Raw genomic sequence first — 22,820 nt, 5'->3', positions numbered from 1 at the left:
GATCTTCAACAGATGCGGCTTTAATTGTTCATTTCTTAAGCGCAGCCTGATGCCAAATCTCACTGAGATGTCAGTGTTCTGGTCTAAGTAATTTTCATGCAGCAATTTTTTAGCAAAACCACTGCCATTTGTTTGCATCTTGATTAGCATGTAGGCTGCTCTGTCAATCATAGCTAATGCACAAGTAACTGTAATCTTTTACTTCAGTAAGAAATTGTTAAATTAAGACAGAGTTCAGCTAATGTTCTAAAAAGAACAGGTACATACGAAATACAAAGCTGGAGTCTCATTTGGGTAACTTTTACTTTATGAGCTTTTTTATTCAATTACTCTGTGTAGTCTTGCCACTACTCCATCTCTGAATCCCTCTCCCTAGCCTCTTAGTAGGCCTTAGGGATTGATGCCCAAAGTCCTTACAACGTCTCTCTTTGACAGGCAGAGTGCAGCCGAGTTGATCATGTTAAACATTATGCAGATGGAGTCCTGAAGCCACTGGGAGTTTTGTAAATAGTGAAAATCTCCACAGTAAAGCTGGCCTACAGGCTAAGAGAAACACTGAATGAAATATTAAATATCTTGCTGTCCCTCGCACTCAAACCACAGCTTTTTCTTCAACAAACACATCTTCTATCCCTTTGTTTTCCAGGTATGTTCATCTCCTTGTTTCTTTAACCTCTGCTCCATCTGTTTTCCCCCTTTTCTGTGACCCATAATTTGTTTGTTATTTCAACTTCAACTTACAATCCTCCTTCTTTCTCCACTTATTTACTGCTTTTCTGTTCTTCTCACCTCATCTAACTCCAATCTTACTCTCTTCCCCCCTAAAACTCTTATTTCACACTGCTAGATTTTCATCCTCTTTTCATTTCTCTCTCACTCACTCTCTTCATCTCTGCGTCCTATTTTTTCACAGCGCCCAGATCGTGGCCTGGCCCGGCCTTTTAATGTCCCCCTTTACTTCTCTCTCCCTCCCTTTTTCTCAGACTGTAGCTAATCCCATCAAGTGTTTGCAGCCGCCCTGAGCCACACATTCTAACTCTACGTACAATAACAAATAAAGAAATAAACACCTGTGAACACAAACTTATTAAAAAATGTTTGTGCAATCACACACAGGCTGTAAGGAGCTGTCCAAAAGCTATCAGCACAAACAGACAAGCACGCACATAATCACTTACATTGACATTTCATTTGAATGTCTAATTTTATATTTTACTCACTTTGTGCCTCATGCTCTTTTTAGCTCCGATGATGACCTACAGTAAAAGGGGAAATTCTTTATAACAAAAGAATACAAATTTGATTGTCCTTGATTAGTGACAACCTTGAATCTCCTTGATTAGTCCCCTGGTGTGAAAATTTGGTAAGAAGAACACTTTCAACTGTGGTGAACAACTAATTATAGAGAGACATTTCAAGTAAGTCTGTTATCTATCAGTTTAACGAGCACATTTCCCCACCCGATACAGCTGAGACAGCCGTTGACATGCCAGCTACAGGCCCACGAGCTGGTGAGGCAGCCTTATGGCATTTGCCATTCCGCATAAAGTGCTATTTACCATTTTATGTGGAGGATGTAAAGGAACAATTCACAGTCATGCAGGAAGAGAGACTGGATAGGCACAGGAGGACAATGTACCTATCAGACATAACTTTCAAAAACATCTATTTAGTGGATTCCCATTAAAAGGTCAAAACAACTCTGTCCCATTGGGGTGTGGACACTGGGTTTCCAGGGATCTCTTGTGGTTTCTAGAACTGGGATGTGTTCAGCAAACGATTTGGGGTTTAGGGGGTTATGCTGTCCTTTTTTTGGCAATTTTTTCAAGTGAGATCTGGAGAGTTTGGAAGTGAAAGTCTTCGTCTCTTTGTTCTATTATTAAAGATTTTTTAATGGAACATTATCCTAATGTGGGAAACTGATACTGTCGAAGACTGCTGTTGCCACTGGAGGGAGCTTGGTTTGCAACAACGAGGGCTGGTGATACATGTCAAATAACATGTCTGTGAATCACCAGGTTTTCATGAAGAACATTGCTATGCATTTAACAAGATGATTAATGTTATTTAGTTCATCTGTCAGTGACTATGATGTAGCTGATTCAGGTGTTGAACATTCACACAGTCTCCAAACATTTAAGGATTACGAGGATGTTGTTGCCAACTGGTGCTCTATATCCTAGATGAATTGAGCTAAACACCAGCTAATGGATATGATCCATCTAATCACGGTTTCACAACTATAATTTTCATGCCTTTAATTAAAATTGCAACTTCAAATCACTGCTGTTTAGAATACTTTGGATTACCAGTCACCTCTTGGTCGACTGTCTGGATGTGGAGCCTAAAGAGTAAAATGGAATCCAAACGTATTAGCCCAGTTCATATGTTTAAGCTCATTGAATTACCCCTTTAAGCACAAAACAACACACTCTCTCAATCTCTGTCAAACCTGCAGCACTGTTCTTGGTTTCATACACAAACACACAGCTGAAGATGGCGCTTTTTGGTCTTTTAGTCTCCCCAAGGACAAGAGTAAAACAACAGACAGGCTAATTGATTTCTGTGCCCTCTCTAAAGTGATTGTCATGCTCCACTAGCACAATGCACTTGCTTTCTCACTTTCTAGGGTTTTTTTTTCCCCACCACATGCAGTTTCAGGTTCAAAATCAATTTGGCTTGGATGAAAGTTTTCAATTTCATTAGCTTTATCAAATAGAGCACTGTTAACAAGCGGCGGTAATAGAAAATCATTTAGGCCGAGCAGCTCACACACTCTCAAAGGACTGGTTAAGAGGTACTCAAAAAGGGAGATATAGAACTGGAGAGGGAGGGAGAAAGGGAACAGGAGAAAAAAAGGGTGACACTAGGGAAAATATTGACAGGAGACAGCGCGAGAAAAAAAAGTGCAAAAGTGTGAAAAAGAAGGTGGGACAAAAAGGTGCAGAAAAGGCGAGATGATGTCTAAAACTCAGAAGCAAAAGATGATGTGATGGAGTGAGAAAGATAAGAAATAGAGAACAGTAATGACGGAAAATGCAGTGGAAGAGAGTAAGTAAAAAAGATGAATGTGACAAAGGCAGGAGAAATCTAAGACGGCTGCAGCAAAAGATAGAAAGAAACCAAAAGATAAAATGTTAGAGTGATTGATGACCTTATGGAAATGTTTAAATGAGCAAAAATTGCACTTTAAAGCCTGTGAAGAAACAGAATGCAAAGATGAAAAAGAGCAAGGAAGTCAGGGAAATTTGTCTCTTCCCCTCATGTAAGTATTGCCCCATTAAACTCCTATTATTGCTCCTCAGATGTTTGTCAGAAAATTAATGCTGTGATGAAAGAACATAAATAAACGATTAGCCATCAAAAGACTCGGGCCTGTAACAGACCACCAGCTAAATACTACCACTTCAGTGAAGGAAAAAGCGATAGGAAATCAATCACTAGAATAAGTAATACAGCAGGGGACTGCAGAGGCGAAGCAGAAATCTGACAAACTGAGAGGAGACTACGAAAGAATGATGGATTTACAGACTGGATGTTGGAAGGAAAGTAAAAGAGAAAAACAAAAATTATTGTACTGCTTCTTGCCTGCCTTATGAAAAAAGTTATTTCTAGAAAAACGTTATTGCTCCCTAAGGTAAATGTTGTTTTAGTAGTGGCACGGTGCTGCAAAAGTGCTGCAAAGAAAAACTACATACAGCTTTCTGATTGAAAACAGAAACATAGAAGGAATGCAAACATAAAAAACACAGTTAAGGTGTTAATTTCAACACTTTTTCATTTCAGTTTGCCTTCTAAAGTAGTAGCATGAAGGAGCTTTTAACACAGTATGAAATTTGAAATTAGTAAACATTATAACATAGTCAATAAAATGTCTATCAAATCCAGCCTGTTAATTACTTAAACAATGCTTCATTCAAAAACATGCAGTAAAATAAACTGATAAGCAATCCAGATTATTGACTTGCAATGTCATTTACCGTTTGCAAATGCTCCCAGAGAACTCACAGAGACGGTATTGCAAACGGTAAAGCAAAGGCTCTGATGGCACATGATTTATAATGTAATCTGTCTCTTTGTGTTTCTCTACCTTTTCTTTTCATGAGATCTCAGCAATCCAATCTACGTCACACTTTGGGGGTGCTTTACGAGGGAACCAAGGAATTCTAGCATTGGTTAAAACTTTTTTCTGTTACACTTTCACAACAGTTAGACAGCCAGCTTTTTAACAGGCAAGACAGGCAACAGACGAAGGCCATTAGAGCACTCCCAAGGGTTGAAAAACTTTACTTCGGAGCAATGGCTCAAAATGTGGCAACCACAGCAACCGCAACCCCCTCCCGCTTAAACAACCAATGGATGATCTGCAATGATATCTCAGTGAGAAACCTCTCTGGAGGAGCTCCCTCGGTATCAGCCCACTGAAGTTTATGTTATCTTTAGCAGCGATCAGACATCCTGCTATTTATGTTACTAATATAGGGATTATGTCAAAGCAAGCAACTAAATCAAGTCATGTTTTCATTTAATTATTAAGCAGTGATCAGCTAGCATTAGCTACACTTCTTAGGCGCATTTGTGGAGTAGATTTTTACAAAGAAGCACACACACACAGGACAAACTCTGCACGCCACACATCTGAATCATTGCAGTTAAAAGAACCTAGAATGCCAGTGTACTTCAAGACATACCCAATTTTTCATATCGTGATTGTATTCTACGAGCTGCAGTCAGCGTCACGGAGAAATGAAAGGCTACCTGTTCGGCTGCTCGTATTTATCATACTTTAGCACTTAATTTCCTTCAAAGCCCCAAACACGCATACAGCACATACCAATAAATTACATTCAATCAAAATTCAATGAGAGAAATGAGAGCTAATGTTAATCCATTGTTAGATTGCTCTGAGTCATTGTGTCATGGGGATAATGATCAGCCAGCTTCTCTTATGTGCACATTTTCACACTCAGAGTGTGCAGCTAATCAGCCAAGTGAAGCTAATGCAGGGGGAAATGTGTTGCTGATTAGTTCAACCTTAAACCCCAAGACATGACTTCCAGACCTACACTAGTTGTCGCACACATACACACAAACAGACATGCACGCAGGAATGCACACACAAAATTAGTCCAGCTATTCATGCTAATCTGAGAGAAAATGACTTGCTCATTAGCAAGACCCTTAAACCTCTCGACAGGCCTTTGAAACCCATGCCGTCTCATGGTCACAGAGCATACACAGAAATGCAGGCTCACCAAGCACACACTGGCCTCTGCAGAGGAAGTTGGACTATTCAAAACTACTTAGGCTCATTAACTGACTTTCAATAAGTGTTGGAGTGGATTCTATTAATAGCAAAAATGTAAACAGAGCAGAATTTACCAATGACGATACAAAGTCCAGAGCTGAATTTACAGAGCGGATGCTTAAAATTTGTGCCAAATAAAATCAATTACATAAGTCCTCAAGATTTGGTGAATGGGTGATGATCTGTATTCTATCAGTACAAAAAATCAGTAGAAAAAAAAACACGTAATGTGTTTTCATTAAACAAATCCTAAATTTTTATTCCTTCTCCAGTTCAATTTAGCAGTATTACTTTCAGCGTTTACCTTCTAAATGTATACACACACACACAGACACATCTCAGAAGCCAGATTTAAGAGGTCTGGTTCTGATCTTTCCTTTTTTTTCAACTTTCTGAGGGGACAATCAGTAAGTTGTGCAAAGGATTTTAACTTCTCACTCTCTTTTCATTTCCCACACAGCTATTTCCATCAGTGTTTCCTTTGAAATGGTCTGCTGTTTTGTATGAGTCATCACACTGACTGGTTACGCTAGAAAAGAACTACTTTTGATGAAGTGTTTCCCAGCCACATCGGAAGCTAAATGTATTTTAGCTGATTCAAACAGCCACACTGAGGCCAAGAGTGACTTGACGTGCCGTCACATACTAGCAGTATCATTTACGTATAGGGAAAACAGGTGGAACACCTGCATTAGTTGTTTTGCTGTTGATAAAACAGAAATAGATGCATAAAGAAGAAAAGTTCACCACTATGAACAGAGCTGAGCAAGCACGGTTCACAGAGGGAAGCAGAAAGGGCAAGCTGCACAGTCTCCAAAGCAGCCGCCCCGAGTGAAGGATTTCCAGTCTTTTGTAGTGGCAGGTGAGCACGTTCACAGGATTCCCAGGCAGCCAATCGCCTATGTGGGTTGAGACAGTGCCATCTGCATGGACAGGGGCTGGCACAAGTCTCCCGCTAGCCAGTCGTCGGAGAGTCCTGGCACTCTTGGACTTGCTTGGAGGGAAAAGGGCGGTCTCACTCCCTCCGAGGCCCAGGGCCATAACACTTTGTTTCAACCATTTTTTAATTATAGGACCTTAATGAATGTAAGCCTCAACTTTATTTATACAGCACTAATTCACAACAACAACCACCTCCAGTTGATGTTTTATTGTCGGACAGAGATAATGCAATATTACAGAAAAAAAACCAACAATGTAAAACCCAACGATCTGAATATCCTCTATGAGCAAACACTTGGCTACAATGGAAAGGACAAACTCCCTTTTAACAAGCAGAAACCTCCAGTAGAACCAGGGTCAGGGAGGGACAGCCATGTGCCACAATTAGTTGGGGGATTAGAGTAAAGAGGAGAAAACACAACACACACTGTGGAAGAGAGTAAATGAAAGTTAACATGCAGTGGTGGTATATAATTACATGAGGATTTTAAAAAAGGAAGTAAAAGTAAGAACAAGTTCAGTGCATCATGGTGTTCCCCGCCAGCCTTATCCAACAGAGGCATAACAAAAGGATGTTCCAGAGTCACACAATTCCTCTCTAACTATACACTTTATCAAAAACAACATTCTCAAGCATAATCTTAAAAGCAGAGTGTGTGTCTGTCTCCCAAAGTTGAACTGAAAGCACTGATCTTGAGTGAATTCAAGCAGGTTTGAAGCAAGGGTTTTGTGAAATACAATCAGCAAATCTCTGGCATTACATGAATTTACCTATCATTCACATTAAAATAGACAAGCTACAAAAAAGATACATATACTAGCAACGAGATTGCACTATACTCTTTCTAACATTAATGCATGAAACTACAAACTAAGAGGCTGTAAATTTAATTATAAATGTACATTGATTCAAAGAACTGAAATAACATGCTCTAAGAATTTCCTTCTAAGCTATGACACTAATTAGTCTTAGTAATTTCATTGTTCTCTCTGCAACCTACCAAAGTATGACATCTCTGACACATACAGTACACAAATATTAATGTGAAGAGAGATGATGCTTGTCATGGTCCGGGTGTGTGCTAGTGTGTCTCCCTCCGAGCCGGCATCTCCACCCCTGGGAGGGGCCTCTGTGTTCTGCTGATTGCTCGCACCTGTGGGTAATGCAGCTGGGGACTCATAAGGCCAGCGCACTCAACCTCTCTTCGCCAGATTCTCAGCTAACCCTAGTTAGTGCAGGCCACCACTGTGATTTCGCACACTTCTTGAAAACTACCTTGTCTCATCATGTGTTTTCTTTCATAGCCACGCACCAAGTTGCCAGACACAAATCTCCGCCGAAGAGCTCCGATCCGGACGCTGGACCTCCTGACAGTCCCACGGGCTGTTCACCCGACTCACCTGCCTGCCTCCCTGCCTCAACGCCAGGTATTTCGGACCACTTACCCCTTCATGCCACTACAGACCACCCACAGCAAGTACGCAGTACTAAGGAAAATTCAGAACGACTAGCTTGCCCGTATTTCTCCCGAACCATATCTGAACGTCTGTACTCTATTTACAGTGACTCTGACCCTTGCCCCGGACCCAGTTTGACTCTCCCTCCAGCCCAATCCCCGGAACTGTTGTTTCCACTGACCAACGACCAGATTGCTTACTTAAAACCCCTTTGGTTTAATTGTGGCATTTAGCACTTGTTAAACTCACATTCCAGTTTCCTGATTGTGAACACTTACTGAGGAAATAAACGTTGTCACTGAAACTACTTACGTGCTTTTCGGCGCCCAGCATTTGAGTCCTTTCCCTTTTGAGGCGGCCTCGGCCGTGACAGTGCTTTGAGTTACACTGAGGAAGAAATTGTATTTAAGGTATTTTCTAGTGCTGATCTTGGCAGCGATACTCTATTTGTAATAAGACATTCTGTTGGATCTGTGTACAGTAGAGAGAAACTCTAATGACTCCTTTTTGGATATAAAAATGTTTTGTGATGTTTTTTCACATTATTCTTCATATATTGTGTTCTCAAACCCTTTGACCACTTGTATCTCTGAGAAATCAGTCTGTTCTTCTGGTCCTATTAAACAGTTCTCCCAAATTTGAAGTTCAAGAGAACCGGACAGGTAGACAGATACTGTAACCAAGAAGCCTAACGTAAAAACAATGTGCGTCTTATTGTGTGTGGCCATGTGCGTGTAAGTGATAGGTGTAAATATCTATACCCTTTGCATCCTTCTTGGTGAGATTTGCTGATACAGAATGAAGTGACACAAAAGGTGAATACACTCACAAGGTAAGATCCTATCTCCCTGTCTGTCACTTTCTTCGCTGAAGAGAGATGATGCTCTCGAACTCCAACAAATGAAAGATTTTTGTGAAAGGCATAAAGATGAAAACAGGAAAACAAAACAAACCTACACACTTCAGTAACATTCTAGGCTTTGGATAATTAACAAAATATTAATGAATGGTGATAAAATCAGGTTCAAAAAGGAAAAGAAAAATAAGCTTAAAGGGCATCAAGTATTCAAATATTCTTAAGCTTTTCGCTTTTGTTTCATGCTGGAAACATGACAAGACGAATAACACTTGAACCTGCCAGCTGGCAGAAGTCTGTCTATTTTTTGTGTGGTGCTGAATATTGTTGGCCCAATATATTGTAAGAAATATTCACAACTAATAGAAGGTGAAAATAAAATGTAGATATTAGTGACACGTCTTTGCTGACAACTCAAGGAACAAAACAGTGAATTAATAAAATCTTCACCCGGTATGTCTGAAGTTTCAGCAGCTTCACAAACTGGCATTTGATTAATGTTCAGCCCTACAATCTTTTCTGCTAGTGCAAAAAATATATATATATTAAATCCTATGCGTTGTTATATTGACTGATTCTGTACTTTCCGAATGACAGGCAAGTGAACGACACCAGCAGCCCTGTAGTGATTCAGTAAATCTGTAGCATGCAAGACACCTCCAAAAAAACAAAGTTAAACTCATGAATGCTGAGAAAAAGGAGGCAGTCAGTGGAGAGTGTCTCGTGTCCACTCCATCGAATACACCCCTTTTTTTTGTTTTTCAGTGTCTGTGTGACCTTCTCTGTGCTCTCTCTCTCTCTCTCTCTCTGTGTGCTCTACCCTCTCACTTTCACCACGACAAAAAGGCTATATGAGCATGTGCATATGTGTATGACAGAGAGGCAAAGTGAAAAAGGCTCAAACTGAAGTGGCATGATTTTCTAACAATGTGGCGTTTAGAAGTAGCACTCACATCTCACGCTTTCTTTCCCTTCCACATATCCCCTTTTGCTTTCATGAGTAAATGTTAGAAGTTCACATTTCCTATCTCTGAAATGCCCCTTCTCTGATTTACAATCTTCTCTGTTGCTTGTTTTTCACAGAATAAGCAGCCTCTGTGTGCGGGTGTGTTTGAATGTGCTGTATATGCGTGACAGTGGCTCTGTGTGCACAGCAAAGAGTGATGCGAGTGCGTGCCTGAATGATTCAGTCGGTGAATGAAACCAACAATGAGACACAAAGAACCCAGGGAGTGAAGGCGGCATATAGAAAGGCCAAGGTGAGAAGTCCCGTGACTGTTTTTTTATATGCAAGTGAGGTCTTTACACTGACTGCACACCAAACCATGCAGACTCTGAGTCACTATGGGGACCTCAGTGTTGGTGTCTTCTGTGACAGACTGGTCCATTCTGTTTCAATGGTTTAAGGTGTAGTTTAGCTTGTGGTTAGGTTGGGGTTAGAATTAAGGCAGTAGGGAATGCTGGGGAATTAGAGTTCCCATAGGGATAGTAAAACAAATGTGTTTGTGCATGTAGGTATGTGTATGTGTCAGTGATTTTATGTCAGTAATTATTGATGCTCCGTATTCCATGAGTAATGGTGCGTAGTGCTGACACTCTGCTACAGGTTAACGGTGTAGCGCGAAACACGCTCAAGCACATGGGGTGAAACACACTGGGCAAAACACACACATGTACACACACATATATATACTGAACAGTGCACCCCCCCCCCCCCACCCCTCCCATCTTTGACAAATAAAGTACAATCTGCCACATAGCTATTCCAGCGACTAGTGCTGGAAAGGAGCAGTTCGCTGTCATTAATGTCTGTGAAACTGTGGAGCGAGACTGATGAGATTTCCTGATTTACACTTTTTAAATGGCCCCAGTCTGGCAATTGGAAACAAGCATATTCCTTCAATACGCATCAAGAGTATAACCCAGGGCCTATGCATATACTGATATTGAAGAGTTTCAAAAAGACCAACTAAAATATTTATATTTATTAAATTCTTTTTATTTTTATTGGTGTGGGGCTGTTACAAACTCGGTGTAATAATAATTGTGCATTTGTATGATACATTACATCTGCAGTAAACTTATTTTAGTACAAATATCAGTCAGTAAGGAATAGACGACAAAACCAAATTATAAGGATTTTTTTTAAAGGAGTTTTTGATTTGACATCCCAAACTCATGAACGGTGCATAGGAAGAGTAATTTCTGTTATTTCATAGGAAAGTGGTACTGGAAGTGGATTTTTTTTCTCAGCTCATCTGTCATAGCTGTTTCAGTTTTACGACAAACGGTTACGACAAACCATAAACTAATTCAGTGAAACTGCATCAGTCGCTTTTGCAGCTAAATTTTTTTAAAAACTTTCAAACTAAGTACCAAAAAAGAAAATATCAGCCATATCTCACTGCATGAGAGGGTGTACGGCTTCTAAACCACCCACCCATGACCTCCTGCTAAGATTACAGACCTGAGACATTACCCCCAGTGACTTTTCAGCCTCTGAATCTTCCAGAACAAACTGTTTGCCTCTGAACTGGCACTTGTCAGATCCTTGGTGTTTGAACAAGCCTACAATGTCATCCTAGAGATGACCTGGATGATGAAATACCACAATGATGTAATTACAGTGAAACTGAGTGACATGAAAATAGAAATGCCAGTCATAAGGGTGACACAAACGGTGATATATTGGAAGATCGGGGTACAATAAATATCCCTAATTAGGAGGTGATGTGACATGTAATACTTAGAACAAAACAGAAAACTATCTCACATCTGAACAAAATGTCTTTCAAAGTTGTTAATTCTGGGACTGAAGTGAGGAGGTGGAAAATTGTGAAGTATTACAGATCGCAGCTACTGTATGACAGACAGCGGCATACACACAAATGCAGATGACTGAGGGCCTATGTGACTAATGGAGGGCACAGACATACACCTACTGTAAATGCGAGCATAGGCTGACACAGCCAATGTAGCAACAAATGAACAGGGAACACTTGCACCAAGGAACCACTTTGACTGTGTACTGAAACGGCAGAATGCACTGGCAGAAAGAGATAGAGTGAAGGCAAGGTTAATCTTTTGCTTTTTAAACAGCCTTAGGTGTGTTATTATTACACGATTAGAGCCAGATTTCCCCATGTGCCCAATGAAAACTGTTTAACCACAGCCGAGCTGCAGCGGACCTTAACCTGTACAGAGAGAGTGAGAGAGAAAGGGAGAGAGGGGGGAGCAATACTGACGACCATCCAAACCAGAAAAGCTGTCAAAGAGCAATGTGTACAGACAAAAGTCACAGACCGTCCATGTCCCTACACTATTTTGCGTTTCATTCCACTAAGAGAAGAAGTGAGAATGTTACAGGAGAAGAGGGGAGAAATATTTTAGATAATTTCAGTGTTTGGTTACTCAGCCGTTTTGCGGGACACAGCTGTTTTCCGGCGCGTCGACCCTTCTAGCCATCTCCAGTCCGTGCGCCTTGCGCCGCGAGCACAACGACCACCGTGCTCGGGAGCGCACAACGCAGTCACTGTTAACTGCTAAGTGAGCCGTGAGTGATCGGAGCTGATTAAAACACACAGATACGACCGCGCGCACAAACACAGAAGACACTCATAGGAAACGTGATACTAATGCCGATGATTTGTCATTTGTCTTTAAAACGGAGGCGTAAAATCGCGCCCACGCTTTAAATGCAAAATATTCTAAAGCCTCGTTCCGATTGTGCTTCTTGCTTTTTTCCCTCCTCTGAGTCAGGTGGTGTTACCTGAGCTAAATTAATAATATCTCAGCTCTATTTTACAAGTGCTCTTGAGCACGAGAGTGAAAATCCTTTGCGCACTTCGGGCGCTGTGAATAAGAACCCCCCGATGTGGATTCAGTTGATCTTATAAGACCAGTTAAACTGGAGTGTCGTGGTTTTTACGAGTCAGGTCAGATTTATAAAAAGGGGCTTTTAAGTTCTGCAAATAAGTCAGTTATTCACTTAACTGGATAATGGAGATATTAACCGCTCTCTTGTTTCTTAATGTGTCCAATTCCCGACAAAGACAGAATCTTATTATAGCTTCTTTTAACTTCAATTAACATAGGCGAGTAAGGCAATTACTAGTCGTTTTCTCTGTTCGTCGACACTCGAGTACATTTTAAAAGAAGAAAAAGGGTTGATTTTCTTTCCGTTTGAGGGACGTCGTGTCATTAAAAATCCTTTAGATCTTTTTTTCTTTTTTCAAACAAGTGTGCAGCAGAAACTGTTTGCAAACAGTCAGTGCTGATCCCGCCCCCCACTATAGAAAAGCAAGTATAGTTTTGTCCAGGAAACACTCAGGTCTTTCCTCTCAGAGAACTCAAACTGGCACATGAGCAAGTCAGCAACTAGCCAGGGTTCGCGTGTCTCAGGTGGCACCAGTTAGAATGCATCTGTCATTTGAGCTTGGACTCAATTACTTATTATTCTACACACATGAGGGGATACATGAGGCGTCAAGGTGAATACTGGCTATTCGGTTGTTATTTAGGAGACGAGAAATTGCCTTTTCTGGGAATTTCTAGGCAAGTATCGTGATGTTGGTATAACCCCCTGTCGTTGGTTACCATCTCAGTAAAAAAGCAAAAATGGTGTGAATTACTTTAACTTGGTCCAGTGTGACACTTCTAAGACACTTAAGTTATTATTAACATTGTTTCCTTGCAGGATAGCAAGCTGGGTAACTAAGTTTTGTGTTTGGTTTCTCTTCACCTCACTGTTATAGTTCAATTTCTAACCGTCTTCGGGGTATCTACTCGCCCTAGGAAACATTTTAACAAAAAGAGTTCATATAAATACAATTATAATGTATGCCTTTGTTGTAAGTACTACAAAAGTTATCAGTTTTGCCTATAATGTCGCATTTCTAAGATGACACCACAAATGAAATATCTAGATAAATAATAGCGAGCGGGAAATTCCGTTTTCCAGTCCAGAACAATGAAATAACAGTAAGTAAAGCTGGCAACAAGTTTTTGTTCGCACTTCCATTTCGTACCTTTCCACAGCAGAAGAAGAAGCAGCGTCTTCCAGAGGCGACACCCCAACGGCGCGCCTCCCTTTCTCCCGATCGTCTCCATCCCTCCAGTCGATAAAAAAACCCCCACGACTGTTCGCAATAAGGATTCAAAGGGCAATGTTTTAATTTCTATATTTCTTTCTCCTTTTGTTCCCACAGAAAGATTACTATCGCATTGGTGCCATCAATCTCATTTTCACCAAACTGCGCTCCCGCTGTGCTTGACCTAAGACACCGAGCAGATGAGATTTGGAGTAAACTATAAATCCTTCTTCAGTCAGTAATAAAGAGGAACCCCCCAATGGGCAATTCCGGTGCAAGCTGGCTTCTTTTTTAATCCGCCTCCCCCTAAAAAACTCTCTCTCCTTCAAGCCAGAACCGATGAATGAATGAAATTCCCCGTAGTGAGCTTTTTTCCACCAGTGCGCTTCTCTGCCTTATTTATCCATACGGGACGGTTAAAGCTGACGGTTAAAGCGCTGTTCTCTTTGCCTTTGTCGCAGTTTTCTTTCTTGCAAAGTTTTTAAAAAATTACCAGAGGGTCACACGAAGTCCCGAAAAAAAAGTGCACTTCACAGTGGACTTTGAAACAGTAAAAAGCAAAGACAACTCTGTCATTTAGGGCTCGCTTAATAAATTAAAATCCAAATTTTGCTCGCTCGGCAGCAGCTCCGTCACTCTCCTTTCTTTTCCCTCTCTACCTTTCCTCCGACTATCTTCCTCTTGCTGTAAGTGTTGTCTTGTGTGTGCGCGTCTGGGTTCAACTTAAGAGTCTGTGTACACTCGTCCGTGGGATGGAGTGAGGAGAGGACAGAAGAGGAGGTCTGAAGCTTCCACCAGCCGGCAGAGGTAGGAGGAGGAAGAGGAGGAGAAGGGGGGCTAACAGCGACTGGGGCAGAGGAGGGTGAGGGATAAGGGCGGGATTTAGAGATTTGAATGACAGTAAAGTAACCAATCGAGTGTATAGAACTTTATTTAGATTTTTTCTTTTTTTTTTTCCGAATTGTTTTATAAGATGCATTAATATGTTTTTTCCTTACTTTCTTAATACTGGGTCATTGTGGTAAAGAAACAAATACCCACACTGCAACAACAGGAACTCTTTAAGAGGATAGATTTTGCTGCTCTTACAATAATAATGAAAACACGGGAAAATTAGCTGCAGGTGATCTACAATAACACATCAGTGCGGAGGAAACAGGTTAAGGATATATCCAAGAATAATGGAGCTTCTGATGTTAACGAGATTAAGAAAAAAAAGTTTACAATATGAATATGTCCTATAAGAAGAGGCCTATTTCTCCGCGTTGTTTGTGTGTATTGGTCTCAGCGAATTGCGTGCACAAAGTCTCTCCCTGCATTATTCATACAAAGACACACGCTACACCTGTTCTCTCCGTAATCGATAGAAGACAACTTCGCACGAGCACCCACCTATACGCACGCACGCGCGCACCAACCACTTTAACTGGCAGCTTGCACAACTGCTGAATGTGATCCATCAAGCACCTTGTGATAAAACTCATTCACTTTATATTGATAGGATCACTGTGTGTGTGTGTGTGTGTGTGTGTGTGTGTGTGTGTGTGTGTGTGTGTGTGTGTGTGTGTGTGACAGAGGGATGAACAAGTGAGAAGAGAAAGAACATTAGGCTCTTCTTTGAGTCCGAGATGATATTTCATATGGCAGCATCCCTGGTTCCCTTTGTCAGCTAAACGTGTAAAAGCTAAAGAGATGACATTGTGACTTATTGAATTGCAAATCAGTCAGGGAGAGGATGGGAGGATTTCCGGAGACGGAGATAGTCCTACGTGAGCCTTACTGCCTCTCTGCCTGTCTATCTGCTTGTCTGTCCAGCGACACGGCAATACGCTAAGGAGGAGCGACAGCCCCCCCTAGTGTCGCATTTAAAGAAGAAAGTCCAAGTGGCAGACCCCGCTGTCCATTCATCATTAACCTGTCTTTAATTAGCAGTGGGCCTACATGTGATTATCACTGAAGAAGCCCTGCTGCTGATGTAAAATATCGCTCTGTCACTTCTGTCTGTTCCTTTCACAGTGCTTACCCATGTGTGCTTCATTGATCCGACATGCTGTTTCTCCACTTGTCCTTTTCCTTGCTCCCTCACTTTAACCAAACACATTTTTCTGGCCTCTCAGTCACAAGGCAGTAACATCCACAGCATTCAAGCAACTGCCAACCCAGCTACATTATAGTGCAGAACTGAATCAGTGCATTTTAAATTATTGTTATAGTGTCAAGTTATGTTTTTTTTTTTCAGCTAAACTATGCATCTTGGGGCTACAGCTAAAGCAAATAATTAGTTCAGTAAGCATATGGTAGAAACAAGTAATATTTTTTACAATATTAATGTCTGGATACCAGTGAGGCCCCCACTGGTTGTAGAAAGTAAATTTGATACTGATTAATAAATTCAGATGTGACAAAAAATCTGTCTAAAAAAATCATCCTGTAGAAATAACAAAAGATAGATCATCTTAGTGTGTTCTGATTAAAAAACACAGCCACACTGGGTAATTTGAGAGCAAATAAATACTTTTCTTTTCTCCTTCATTTCAGTTGTCACTATTACAAATAAAATCTAGGAACGGAAGGAAATATTCACTAAAAGGAAGGCATTCATCACCAAGACTGCACTGTAATTATTAAGGGTAATTACTAACTAACTATAATTCAACAGCTGATTGCAAAAATGTGGTACTATAGTAAAACAATGCAACTCCATTTCTCCGTGTAAAATTCCAAACATTTTATCATGGCCAGTACAGTATATGAGTACTAATGACTGTTGTCTTCAGGTTGTTAGGTAGCACTGTACTAAGCAGCTTTAGCCTTACCTACTGTTTCTCTCCATCTGCAAGCCACTTTGCAACCCACCTCATCTCTAACTCTTCCTTTTTATCATGTTTCTTTTGCTGTTGATGGTAGATCTTTTTTGTGCTGGGGGTTTCGCTGCTCATCTCCCAACCGCTTTCCATGTATATAAAATGGAAGATCACAGAGAAGTGCTCCACCATAAAAGAGACATAGCTCAAAAATAAAGTTATCATATTATTAAAATAATCGTGTTTTGGCAATACTAGTTTTGACTTAACTCAAATTTGAAATTATTGTTGGAAATCGTGGACTGAATGCTTAGCAAATTAAACCAGTATTTTTAAAACAGTTTTTCTAAACTGGTGTCCTGAGGAAACACTTTAAAGGGTATGCCTTTCCTGGCTTCCTCCTCTTATACTGTTGGGTTAGGTAAATGAGTTATCTCATATACAAAAATGGAAGTACGGCAGGATGCCGTAGTGAACAAGGTTCATTGCCTTTATTGTGACAAGGTTTGCTTATTTCAACAAGACAAAGTCAGCCCAAATTCTACACATATTACAGCAACAGAGTTCAGATGCCAAGGCCCTTCAGCCATTAGAAACATTTGGTTGCATTATGAAACAAAAGAGAGCCAAAGAGGCAATGTACTGTTGAGCAGATTAAATTTTGTTTCAAGCACTGGAAAGGTTTTGCTTTCAAAAGTACAGCAATTGGTTTGCTCACTATTACAGTTTCATTAAAATAAGAGTATCTGCAATACAGTGGTAAAATGGACTATGGTAGAAAACATGCTGCTGTCGCAACTCTTGTGAATCCTGGACAAAATTCAAAATTAGCATACTTTTTTAGTGAGGTATCTCTCAGTCAAATTTCTGGATTATAGAAATCCCACATTTAATCCTAAACACTTTTTTCCATTCAATGGATTTACAATACATACAATATATTGCCAAAAGTGTTCACTTACCCATCCAAATAATTGATTGCACATTGCATTGTGTTCCAATCACTTCCTGGCCATACATATATAAAATCAATACCTAGACAAACAGACTGCTTCTACAAATACTTTTGAAAGAACAGGCCACTCTCAGGAGCGCAGTGAATTTCATCTTGGTACGGTGATAGGATGCTACCTGTGCCCAGAATCCAATTAACTTTCCTCACTACTAAATATTCCAAAGTCCACTGTTAGTGATATCAAAACAAAATGAAAGTGACTGTAATAACAGCAGTCATTACAGGCACAAAGTGATAGTTGACACTGACCCAAATAGAGCGGGGTCAGCAGATGCTGAGCTGTATAATAAGAGAGGTCACCAATTTTCTGCAGAGTCAACGTTACAGACCTCCGAATTTCATATGGTCTTATTATGGTTTCCATGGCTGAGAAAGTGCACCAAGCATTTGGTTATGGTGTGGGGTTGTCTTTTAGGTGCTGGGCTTGACCTCTTAGTTCCAGTTAAAGGAACTTTTAATGCTTCAGTATACCAAGACATTTTGTAAAATGTAGTGTTCCAAACTTTGTGGGAACAATTTAGATGGTCCTTTCCTGTTTCAAAGTTACTATTCAGCAGTACACAAAGCAAGGTCCATAAATACATGGATGAAAGAGTTTGGTTTGGAAAAACTTGACTAGCCTGGACAGAGTCCCGACCTCAATTTGAAAGAACACCTTTGGGATGAATTAGAGCTGGGATTGTGGGAGCCAGGACTTCTCGTCCAACATTGGCGTCTAACCTAACAATGCACTCCTGGTGCACTTGTTAAGAATTCAGTTAAGAATTCCAATAAACATATAAGCCATGTGGAAAGCCTTCCCAGAAAAGCTGAAGCCATTCGGCTGTGCAAAGGGTCAGCCTACCTACATCATATTAAACACCGTGGATTAAGCATAGGATGGCACTCAACTTCATCTGCATGTGGAAACAGACAAGTGAAAACCTAGCAATACAGTATATATCAACTAAAGATTATTGTTAGATCTGAAGGTGCAAAATCAAAGTTCAGTCCATTAAATTTAATTCAATTCAATTTTATTTATTCAGAGCCTAGAGAATTAATCCAGTACTACAATTTAAAATCACTTTTTGGGCAAAGAGTGAAATCAGTTTCTGTCTTAGCACCGAGTCATCATCTGTGACTCTCTGTTTTATCCAGAATCAAATTTAAAATATTCACTTCATATACAAGACCTTAAATAACCAGCTCCCATCTTATCTTAAGATTTCATAGTGCCATATCACCCCAGCACTTGACAGGCTGCTGGGCGCTTACCATGATGCACTATTTCTTCTTCCCTTACCTCTTTTCACTCTCTCTGTTTATTCTTTGTATTTAATCACTAGTTATTAATAATTTCTGACTCTTTTCTCATACTGTGTCTTTTGTCTTGTCTTCCTCCCATCACCCCCAAATTTTCGTGGCAGATGGCTGCCCCTCCCTGAGCCCGATTCTGCCAGATGTTTCTTCTTTTTAAAAGGAAGTTTTTCTTGTCAATCTCCATCAGCCACTTAGCACCGGTGGGGTCAGTGTCTTTCTTAGTCATGGTTGTTATCTATAATATTGCAGATATGCTACTAATATCGGAATCAATAGCATGAATATGCTACACTAACAGCTTCTCTCAAAATAGATATTTAACTCTTCCACTGCCAACTTGTGGACCTACATTCCCACCCACATGCAAATACTGAGGCTATACACAGGACATTTGCCTTTCACCATGACGTCTTGTCTTGAAATAAGAAAATCCCACTCTGAATTGTAATGTATTGTTCGTTGAGACCCAAACAGCAGTATTTGAAAAGAAATTGTCAGTGTGCAGTCTCTACCTGTCTACTACCCAGGTAGGACTAACAGTGCACAGGTTTATCCAAAATCCAAAAAATGGTTTGATTCAGGTTTACAGAGACTTCCCATAATCCGATTGCTGGCCACACCATTTCACAATCATCCAGAATCTCATTAGGCTGGGCTCGGTGGTAATCCAGAATCCTTTCTAGTGGTTCAAAAAACCAATCTACACAAACAGTACAGAACAATTAACTTTTATTCTATCTTCTGTTCTGAACATGAGCTGATCAACTTCTTTTCCTCCAAAAGGATAAAATCAAATATTATCCATCATGTATAACCAAGTATGTAAGGGTAGCAGCTAGCATCGCATCTAGTATTACAAATGTCACTTCTAGCATTACAACGTTTTAAACACTTATGTTACACTACAAGGAACAACAAGATAAGTAAAAACAATGCACAACATTTTCTGGTTTGTAGCACTGAATGGATATCTTTGTCTTGCTGCAACACACTTGACCCATTACTACTACCCGATCCGTACAGGAAACCCGATCGGTACCACACATGTGCAAAAGGCTACTACTTCCGCTCGAAGCATTTTACGATTGTTACGGGTCAGAGTATCTGTTAAGATATTAACAATAATAAGTATCTCTAATGTGGACAAAAAAAAAAAGTTACGGATCAGGACTCCCCGGTCCTTACTGCGCATGTACAAAATCGTGACTGTACAAATCGGGTCTACCTGATTCCGGTACGGATCGGATAGAGACACTTGGAAAGATCTTACCAGAAAGAGATAGATACTACTTCCTGTGCATAAGGTAAGGTTGTTGTACATGCAAAACAGCCTCACAGGACCCCATGTGACAATAATAAGCAATAACTATAAATAATAGGGGGATTAGCAGCCCTGTATTGTAACATGGGTTACAAATAACTGCAGAATTTAAAATGTATTTTAGTAAGTCTGAGAGGGTAGATTGATGGATGGCGTGAAGGAGGACCCACAAAGTTGATTCTCTTCATCTGGACATAATGTCTTTAGTGAGGGAAGTGTTTCATCACTTATCCAACTGACTTCTTAAGCCTGGGACTAAAGAAACCACTGGGATCCCTTCAACCACTTATGTCCAGAGGAATAGAATCAGCATTCAGGGATTTCCTTACCTGGATTATTAAGCGTTCATCAAGACATAATTAAGAAGGACTGTGATGGCAAGCCACACGGGGTAACCGCTACACCTCACCATTAGTTACTTCACTTTAGTTTGCTTTGCATTCACTACTTTAAATATATTGTACTTATTGTCCAATATTGTTTCTTAATTAAATTTATTTATTTTTTCATTACACCTTCGAATGTTTATATGGCTTGCACGCACATTAACAATGTGAGGTCAAAGTTCTGATTTATGTTATATTAAAACATCTTTCTTTGTTTGAGTTACCTGGCGTTTGGCTTCTCCTTCCTGGCTGGCAAAAGATGTGGCACGGGGCTAGGAGAGCTGAAGTACTGCTGAAAAACCTAATTGGATGAAACCACATGATTCATCGCCTGGGGGGGGGGGGGGGGGGGGGGGGGTTCAAGATTGTTTAATCGTTTTGGATTAGTTGGTTATATGGCAGCCATTTGGTTTTCCCCCTTGAGTGTCATTTGGTTTAGCTAAGCCAGTATTTAAATTCCCTCCAGGAGGTCAGTTTGTCTTATGTTTGTTTGAGGCTTTGTCAATTGCTATCTTGCTGCAAAAGCACACAAAACACAATGGAAATAAGGGAACACAAAACAGAAATAGGAACAAACACAAACACAAAAAGTGTTTCTGGGGAGACAATAAACTGACGGACCAGTTGCAGGAACCCAAAACATGGTAGGCGTGTTTTATTATGATTCATATAATACTGATGACGGATTTTTAGGCTAATAGTTAGGCTAACACACTTACCTCTCATCTTTTCTTTCCTCACAAAACCGATAGATCCTCCACTTCTTTTAAATGTCTCCCAGCGCAATTCTTAGCATATTTTGGTTCCTGCAACTGGTCCGTTGGGTTATTGTCTCCCCAGAAACACTTATCTTGTGCTTTTGGAAATCCGTTTTCCCTATTTCTGTTTTTCCTATTTCTGTTTTTGTTTTTCCTATTTCTGTTTTCTTTTTTCCTATTTCCGTTGTGTTTTGTGTGCTTTTGCAGCGTTTATCTTATTGCTGGTGTTTTCTTAAGTTGCAGTCCGTTTGCCCTCTCAGGTCAACAGTACAATAAACCCCTTTTTTGAATTAAACATCTGTGTCCTTTATGCCTTACTGCTTGGTCCCTGACAAGGACATGCAGAGAGTTGGTGTGGCAGAACAGGATGCTAGGGATAGGGTAAGATAGAGGCAGATGATCCTAGTAGCCAAAAGAAGCATGCATTGCCTTATTGCCTCAAACTCTGCCTGAGTTTGAGAAAAAGAAGGCATCTAGACTTCTTAAAGTTTTTTTGGATACATTCCCTCTCCTATCCAAGAGCCTTTCATGTGAATCATCACATGATGCAAGTTGTGAAAAAAGTTGTAGGTAATTACCATCACCGAGGTGTGGGGATGAAAACAGTGGGAGACCTTGCAATGTAACCTACTGAGGTCAAGACAAGGTTGAGTGCGGGTCAACACCTTGGCTCTTGTGACGACTCGCATGATCAATGGTGGGTCAATGACCCTCAGGATGATCTCCAAAGGGGGACAACCCCTTACAAGCATGGGTTAAATAGCTGGGCCTCTCCAACTTATGATCTTAGAACTGTGGAACTACATAGTAAGCCATATTATTATAATTACATTTAAAATGCTCCACAAGGCACCAACATCACAAAGATGGCAAAGGAGAGACAACAGGCAACTACTAATGGTAGACGGCTTTCATTTATAGCCACCTGTGCTGCTATACACCCATTAGTCAAAGCAGCCACAGCCCTTATAATCTTTAACTGTTAGCTCAAATACAATTTATATAGATGTGTTATAAGAAGAATTATTTCTGCAGTTAATAGTAATAATAATAATTGCCAGATTGTACAAACTCTAGACCATTTACCTCAAAGCAAATAGAAAGGCATAAGCAAGCACTAAGAATAAGAGAAGATGCTCATATTATAATCGATATGCTGATCTTGGGTCAGAATAATGTATTTTTTAGAGCGTATTAGTAAAGGTGGTTCGTTTGTTGCAGTAGACATAACCTGCCTCCTTTTATTAAATGGCTGACAGAGACAATGAGAGAAAGAAGATTGATACAGAGAGTGCTCTTCTTTCTCAGGTCAAATGGCCCTTGTAGAAATCCTGTCGACAGGTTGTTCAGACGATAAACTCCACTTGGCAGGTGGAGGAAGATGACCACAACTGACAAAGCTTCCTATTTACTTCTAATATCCTCACTTCCTTCTCTCTCCCTCTCTCTCTCTCTCTCTCTCTCTCTCTCTCTCTCTCTCTCTCCAGTCAGAAAACCATAACCATCACTTTGCTCATTGGACCAAACTGAATACATTAGAATCCAATTAAAGCTGGTGAAGAGAACTGTTCAAGCTTAGA

At 40.3% G+C, this 22,820-nt stretch overlaps 1 protein-coding gene across 1 annotated transcript in view; it reads right to left on the bottom strand.

The window, feature by feature from the left end:
- LOC146562890 (transmembrane protein 132C) overlaps positions 1–14,483 on the bottom strand; it is a 279,573-nt gene extending 265,090 nt beyond the window's left edge. The window contains exon 1 of the mRNA XM_085295129.1: positions 13,592–14,483. Within this exon, the coding sequence (XP_085151255.1) occupies positions 13,592–13,673 (82 nt within the window). The 5' untranslated portion in view covers positions 13,674–14,483. The remainder of the gene's footprint in view (positions 1–13,591) is intronic.
- Between the last annotated feature and the right edge of the window lie 8,337 nt (positions 14,484–22,820).

This window comes from Mchenga conophoros, linkage group LG12 (genome assembly GCF_057382185.1).
Source record: "Mchenga conophoros isolate Kocher_MC1m ecotype Shallow Benthic linkage group LG12, M_conophoros_male_GT1.1, whole genome shotgun sequence".
In the NCBI taxonomy this organism is placed as follows: domain Eukaryota; kingdom Metazoa; phylum Chordata; class Actinopteri; order Cichliformes; family Cichlidae; genus Mchenga; species Mchenga conophoros.
The sequence above is the reverse complement of the archived record's forward strand: the minus strand, read 5'-3'. Positions and strand labels throughout refer to the sequence as shown.